At 43.4% G+C, this 7,925-nt stretch overlaps 1 protein-coding gene across 1 annotated transcript; it reads right to left on the bottom strand.

Moving 5' to 3' along the window:
- Window positions 1-244: 244 nt before the first annotated feature.
- On the bottom strand, window positions 245-7,622 carry CXCL11 (C-X-C motif chemokine ligand 11). Its single transcript, XM_060776231.2, has 4 exons — window positions 7,458-7,622; window positions 3,691-3,817; window positions 3,110-3,182; window positions 245-1,485 (listed from the first exon to the last, which is right to left on the bottom strand). Exons 1-4 carry the CDS (start codon window positions 7,513-7,515, stop codon window positions 1,462-1,464), a joined length of 282 nt encoding a protein of 93 aa, XP_060632214.2. The 5' UTR covers window positions 7,516-7,622; the 3' UTR covers window positions 245-1,461.
- Window positions 7,623-7,925: the final 303 nt, after the last annotated feature.

Below are 7,925 nucleotides of genomic sequence, written 5' to 3'. Positions count from 1 at the left end.
TGGGATTGCAACATTGATAATCCATACTTTGTTTTTTAGCACGGTCATGAGGTCAGGAGTATTGTGCTCCAAAACTCTGTCTGTCTGAATTCGGAAGTCCCAGAGTAGCTTGATGTGTTCATTCCCTGTAACTTTTTCAGGCCTATTATTATTATTATTATTATTATTATTATTATTATTATTATTTCATCCCTTAGAAATGAATGCTATTCATCCAAGAGAAATTAGAGAAAGCACTACAGACTTATTAGAAAACAATTCTTTATTTACATCTGTACATATTGGGCAGGTAACAAACATACATGTACATTACAGTGGTCATGAAACAAAAGTAGTATCCTGAGGTTACATAGCTGATTTTTCCTTCCCTTTGAGCTGACTTTGGCCCCATCTACACTGCCATTATAATGCAGATTGACAGGAATATATGGCAATGTAGTTCAATCTGCATTATATGGCACAGTAGTAGTTTTCAATCTACTTCTTGTTCAGCTACAGTATGGTCTAGACCAGGCATGGGCAAACTTGGGCCCTCCAGGTGTTTTGGACTTCAACTCCCACAATTCCTAACAGCCTACCGGCTGTTAGGAATTGTGGGAGTTGGAGTCCAAAACACCTGGAGGGCCCAAGTTTGCCCATGCCTGGTTTAGCCATAGATGTTGAATCCATGGATATAGAATCAGTGGATATGGAGGGCCAGGGATTCCAATTTAGCCCAGGGATTCCAATTCTCTCTTTGTATAAATACCAATTCCAGAGGGGTCTGTCTTAAAATTGCAGCAGAAAAGGGAAGGGTTAGCTTTCCATGTCAAAAGCAAAGATACATGTAAAAAAAATAAATGCCCATTTTCCCCATTCGTCCTGGGAATGCAGCTTAATTGTAGTTACAGGAGTGGATTCGAAAGGAGAATTTGGACATCTCCACCAGCTTTCTTCACAGTACCTTCTAGATGTGTGGAGCTACAACACAGCCAGCAATTGAGTTTGGGAACGATGGGCATTGTAGTACAACACACCAAGTGGACAAAACAAACAGAGGAAATACCTATTTTCTAACTCTTAATAGCTTACACAAATACTTAGAAAGAAAGATACAAACATGACCTGATGGTGGGACATTATTCTTCCTAAAAATGTCAAAAAAACAGGAAATATAACAACAAAAATAACACGTGTGACATCATTGTCCTTGAGGTCAAACACTTTTCTGTTTCCTTTTACAGTAAGACTAACTCTGATCCGGACGGACGGCGGGATAGCTTTGTTACAGAATCCTTGCAGTTTTATGAGAGCAAGATGTTCGTCAAACAAGGGTGATGGTTTTTAGAGTCCTTCAAGAGTCAGTCCTCAAGGAGATGCCTGAATAATTTAAACCCTGAGACCCAGCTTGAACCGTATTATCAATCTTCCTCTGAAATGAAATGATCACTCCTATTTTCGTACACTTCTCCTTTCTGGTCTTCACTTCCTTTTCTTCAAAATAGCCTGCAAGAGAAGCAGAGGAAAACGTCAATACAGTGTTCCCTCACTTGTTGTGGGTGTTGCGTTCCAGGATTAACTCTGATCCTGACAGTCAGTGGAATAGCTTTGTTACAGAATCCCTGCACCACCACCCGCAAAAAGTGAAAATCCGCAAAGTAGGGTCGCTATATACAGTAGAGTCCCGGTTATCCGACACTCCGTATTATCCGCCGCTGCCGCCCTCACTGCCCTCCCTCACTCGCTCCCTCGCGTTTCCTCCATTGTTTGCTCACTCACCGGGACGAGTCCTGGTTCTGCCGCTGCAATCTATCCTGGTGAGTGAGTGAGCAAGGGAAGGCGGCAGCAGAGGCAGGAGCTTGGAAGAGGCAGCCAGGCTCCTGCTTTTGCATAGAGTCACTATATACAGTAGAGTCCCGGTTAGCTGACACTCCGTATTATCCATCGTTACCGCCCTCACTGCCCTCCCTCACTCGCTCCCTCGCCGTTTCCTCCATTGCTTGCTCACTCAGCAGGCTGAGTCCTGGTTCTACCGCTGCAATCTATCCTGGTGAGTGAGTGAGCAAGGGAAGGCGGCAGCAGAGGCAGGAGCTTGGAAGAGGAAGCCAGGCTCCTGCTTCTGCATAGGGTCGCTATATACAGTAGAGTCCCGGTTATCCGACACTCCGTATTATCCGCCACTGCCGCATTTGCTGCCCTCACTGCCCAACCTCACTCGCTCCCTCGCCATTTCCTACATTGCTTGCTCACTCACCGGGATGAGTCCTGGTTCTGCCACTGCAATCTGTCCTGGTGAGTGAGTGAGCAAGCAAAGTGGCAGCAGCGGCAGAGGCAGGAGCTTGGAAGAGGCAGCCAGACTCCTGCTTCTGCATAGGGTCACTATATACAGTAGAGTCCCAGTTAGCCGACACTCCGTATTATCCACTGTTGCCGCCTTTGCCACCCTCACTCGCTCCCTCGCTGTTTCCTCCATTGCTTGCTCATCAGGCTGAGTCCTGGTTCTGCCGCTGCAATCTGGTGAGTGAGCGAGTGAGGAAAGGCGGCAGCGGTGGCAGAGGCAGGAGCTTGGAAAAGGCAGCCAGGCTCCTGCTTCTGCAGGCGCTGCTGCCTTTGCCACCCTTCTCACTCACTCACTTAACCCCCTTCTTCACTCTCTACTCACCTGGCTGAGTCCTGATTCTGTCACCAGGACCCAGCCCAGTGAGTGAGCAAGCAAAGGAGGGAGAGTGAGTGAGCAAGCCAGGGTAGCAAGGGCAGCAGCGGCAGAAGCAGGAGCCTGGCCACCTCTTCCAGGCTCCTGTTTCTGCCACTGCTTCTGCCTTTGCGGTTCTTCCTTCCTCACTCGCTCACCCGCCTTCCCTCGTTCACTCGGTGGCAGAACCAGGACTTGGCCCGGCTAGTAGCGAGCGAGGGAGGGAGGACGGGTGGGTGGGAGAGCAAGAGAGGGAGGGCCGCAAAGGCGGAAGCAGCGGCGGAAGCAGGAGCCTCGTTCCAACAGACCTCACTACCTCTGAGGATGCTTGCCAAAGATGCAGGCGAAACGTCAGGAGAGAATGCCTCTAGACCATGGCCATACAGCCTGAAAAAACCTACAACAACCCACTGTCCAATTGTCGATGCTGCTCCTTACCTCTTTTATGATCTTTGCCTGCTGTCTAGTCATGTCGAGGCATCCTGTCCTCCCATTCGTTTTGAACACAACTCTGTAAGACAGAAAATGGAAAGCCATTACAAACCAGGCTAGTCATGATTATGATCATTGGATGTAAAAGGTAAAGGTTTTCCCTTGACATTAAGTCTAGTTAATTCCGACTCTGGAGGGTGGTGCTCATCTCAATTTCCAAGCCGGACCAGCGTTGTCCATGGACGCCTCCTAGGACATGTGGCTGGCATGACTGCATGGAGCGCCATTACCTCCCCACAGAAGCGGTACCTATTGATCTATTGATTCTATAGATCGTAGGATGAGGCAATGGCAATTCAAGTGATATCAGGATGCTACAGTTGTGCATTGTGTAAGGGACCTGGTGCACATGCTTTAACTGTGCAAAGGCCCTCCCAGCCACCGCTGACACCTGGGCATCAAGTGCCAGAGCAGAGTCCAGAAGGACCCCCAAGCTGCGGACCTGTGTCCTCAGAGGGAGTGCGACCCCATCGAGCACAGGTAGCCACCCTATACCTAAGGTGGGCTTTGTGTCATTCTCTACTTACACCAACTCGTCCTGAGCACAGCTGGGGCTTGACCGGTGGTATTCCACTTCTGCAACATCCAAGATGTTGACCCGTGCCATGCGCCTTCCTTGACACAGACAGCGTCCCCTGCTGGACGTCGGCATTCCTGTAAGAGATGGCACAATGGGTCTTATGCTGCACATTTCAATTATTATAGGAAAGTAACTTATCTGTGAACCCTTGAAAAGATTGTTTAGACTGGATCTACACTGCTGTTGGAGTTCAGCCTGGGATTGCGTTTCAAAATCAAGCTGCTTTGGATGTGGGGAATGATGTCATCCCCCATGTTTGCTTTGTTCTGTTAGAAATGTAATATAATTGACTGGTTGCTGATGACTCGATAAATAAAAAAATGCTATATAGGGTTATGGATGTTGTACTTTTACAAGGTTGAAGAGTGCTGTTGAGTCCTGGGGCCCCATCACACTGCAACTCCCAGGAATCAACAGTATTAAGCTGGGATAGTAAATTTAAGGGGTATCAAATGTATTAATTCTTCTGTGCAGATGATCTTTAAAATGATCTCCAATAGAGTTTGGAAAAGTTTTGACTTTAGCTCCCCCAATCCCTTCGCTTGGGAAATTTTAGGAGTTGTATAACTCTAAAAGAGGATATAAAATACCTAGGAGTAGTAGTAACTAAGAATCTAAGTGAGACCTGTCTACCTATCTGACCGCATCTCTGCCTATGAACCCACCAGGAGTTTGAGATCTTCCGGGGAGACCCTGCTCTCGATCCCGCCTGCTTCTCAAGCTCGGCTGGTGGGGACGAGAGATAGGGCCTTCTCGGTGGTGGCTCCTCGGCTGTGGAACGCCCTTCCTACGGACATTAGACTAGCACCATCTCTAATGGTATTCCGCAAAAAGGTGAAGACCTGGATGTTTGTGCAGGCGTTTGAGTAATTTAGTGCAATCTGGTAATGGAACATAGGAATGGAACAATGGACGACGAACCTGGACTACGCTTGGATGATGAGAAGATTGGGTACGGTTGTTTTTTGTAATAATTGTGCATTGTAATTGCTTATTGGTAATTTATGGATAATGTGTTAAGTCAATTGTTATATGTTGTATGGAACTACTGCTGTTTCTACTGTTTTTACTGTTTGTGAGTCGCCTTCGGGCTTGAGATACAGCGGTATATAAGCAAAGTAAATAAATAAAATAATAATGGAAAGGAAAAATTTAGTGGTATTAAGGAAAGAAACAGAGAAAAGGTTAGTTGAATATAACAATGCACACCTATCTTGGTTTGGCAGAATAGCCTTATTTAAAATGAAAATCCTGCCCAAAGTAAACTTCATATTTAGAATGATACCCCTCAAAATTTCGGAAATTGAATTGAATAAATGGCAGCAATTAACAAATACATTTTGTAACAACAGGAAAAAGAATAGAATAAACAAATGCTACTGGTACAAACTACAGAAAGAAGGAGGACTAGGACTACCCGAAATCAAAAGTTATTATGAGGCGAACCAATTGAGACATGTGGTGGAAGGGATGCTAAACAAAGCTGACACAGACTGGATGGAAATAAATAATAAAGATATAGAAATGAGATTAGAAAATATATTTTTTTAAGGAATACTCACAAAAGGAAATTAATCAAATGGGAAATGTACCATTGGGAAATATACTATCAATATGGAACAAATATAAGAAAAACCTAATCAAAGGGAATTCTAAAATAATGCCAGTTATAACGGAGGGGAAATTTCCTAAAAATCTGAAAAATGTGATGGATAAGGAGTTGAAAAACAAGAAACTAGATAAAATTGGAAGTTGGATGGAACAAATAAAGGAGAAGAGCATTATTGAGCCAACAATGTGATGTGGCGGCAAAAAAAGCCAATGGGATTTTGGCTTGCATCAATAGGAGCCTAGTGTCTAGATCTAAGGAAGTAATGCTACCCCTCTATTCTGCTTTGGTTAGACCACACCTGGAATATTGTGTCCAATTCTGGGCACCACAATTCAAGAGAGATATTGACAAGCTGGAGTGTGTCCAGAGGAGGGCGACTAAAATGATCAAGGGTCTGGAGAACAAGCCCTATGAGGAGCGGCTTAGGGAACTGGGCATGTTTAGCCTGAAGAAGAGAAGGCTGAGAGGAGATATGATAGCCATGTATAAATATGTGAGAGGAAGCCACAGGGAGGAGGGAGCAAGCTTGTTTTCTGCTTCCTTGGAGACTAGGACGCGGAACAATGGCTTCAAACTACAAGAGAGGAGATTCCATCTGAACATTAGGAAGAACTTCCTGACTGTGAGAGCCGTTCAGCAGTGGAACTCTCTGCCCCGGAGTGTGGTGGAGGCTCCTTCTTTGGAAGCTTTTAAGCAGAGGCTGGATGGCCATCTGTCAGGGGTGATTTGAATGCAATATTCCTGCTTCTTGGCAGGGGGTTGGACTGGATGGCCCATGAGGTCTCTTCCAACTCTTTGATTCTATGATTCTATTAAGGAAATCCTAGGTGAATTAAATATATCATGGCTCCATTGGGTCCAACTAGACCAATGGTTCAAAAAGTGGAAAGGAAAGAGCTTAGGGGAAAGAGAATCAACAAAATTTGAAAATATAATATTAAAAGAACTGGCTAAAGAAGGAAATGAGCATCAAAAAGGGATAACAAGTATTATATACAAAATATTAATAGAGATTAAAGGGGAGAGAAAAGGGATACAAACAAGGGAACTATGGGAAGAAGAACTGGGAATAAAAATAGGAGAAAGGAATTGGGAAAAATTATGGAGAGCAAGACACCTCAAGAATTTATCAATTAGGATAAAAGAAAACTACTATAAGATGGTATGGAAATGGTACCTGACCCCAATAAAGATCCATAATATGGATAAGAGTTGTTCAGAAAAATGTTGGAGGGGTTGCCAAGAAAGGGGTACGTATATCCACATGTGGTGGCAATGCAAATATGTACAGATTTTCTGGGGGAAAGTTATAGTAGAAATAGAAAGTATTATGAAGAAAAAAAATTAATAGAAATCCAGCAACTATATTATTATCTATTTACAATACAGATGAATGGAAGGAAAATGAAAAGAATCTGATAACAATGTTGTTAATGGCTGCAAGGCTACTAATAGCAAAATATTGGAAAGGAGAGGCGGAAATTAAGATAGAAGAATGGTACAAGGAAATTTGGAAATTAGCAATAGATGACAAATTAACATGCAATTTAAAAGTTAAAAAAGGCCTAAGGAAGGATAATGATTTTGAAAATATATGGAAAATATTTATTGAGGAAACATTAAGGAAAGAAGATGGGAGCCAACCCCCACCAGAAGAAATGAGGTTCTGGTGGGAGTATAAAGAAAAGAAGAACTCCGGAGATGGGGAGCACAAGGGGGAGCACAACTGGGGAAAGGGATAAAAAGTAATTCTATGAATTATAGAGATTGTTTTTGTAATGAAAGGAATATAAATGCAATAAAAAATTATTAGATGTTTAGAAAAAAAGAGGAGAACAAATTGAATCGCTGTAAAGAATCTGGCTTAAAGAAAAGAACGAAGTAGTTTTTGTTAAGACTTATACATCTTTATTTCACTATATTGTTCCACCTCTTTTTATGTATATAGCATTTCTTTTGTGGTTAATAAAAATTAATTATGAAAAAAAAAGGAGTTGTAGGCAAAGAAAAGAGTAACAAAAAGTGCTGGGATCAAGACCCTAAAAGTTTTCTCATCTGTTGATGGAGCTAAATGGAAAAAAAGAAGGTGGAAATCAAATTACCTTGCAGGAGAGCTGCACTGAGGATGAGGAGCAGGACTGCGAGAGCGGACTTCATCATTTTTTGCTGCTTCTGGGGCTTCTTTCTGCCTTCTTCTTCTCCTTCTTCTTCCCAAGGAGGCTTCTGGAAGAGGGAGATGCGATGTGAGGAAAGCCAGGAGGGAAGCCCGTATTTATTGGCTGCTTTCACCCACTGGCTCCATCCTCAGGGGAAATTCCCTTTCCCGGCCACTTTCGGTTTCCTTGCATTGTCATTTCACATAAATCATTGTCCATTTCCTATCTCAGTATTACACTCCAAAGAATTGCCAATACAGCACAATAGCTGGAAACTTGGATTTCTAGGTATCATAGAACATTTTCCTTCAAGGTCCACGTTTCCCACTCCTATTCACTCACCGCCTATAGAATAGAGTAGAATAGCTTTATTGTCATTCTACTATTTCGTGGGATGTGGTTCAATGAAACTAC

The sequence above is a fragment of the Anolis sagrei genome, chromosome 5 (assembly GCF_037176765.1).
Source record: "Anolis sagrei isolate rAnoSag1 chromosome 5, rAnoSag1.mat, whole genome shotgun sequence".
In the NCBI taxonomy this organism is placed as follows: domain Eukaryota; kingdom Metazoa; phylum Chordata; class Lepidosauria; order Squamata; family Dactyloidae; genus Anolis; species Anolis sagrei.
Note: the sequence above shows the minus strand (reverse complement) of the source record. Positions and strands in the feature narration are given on the sequence as shown.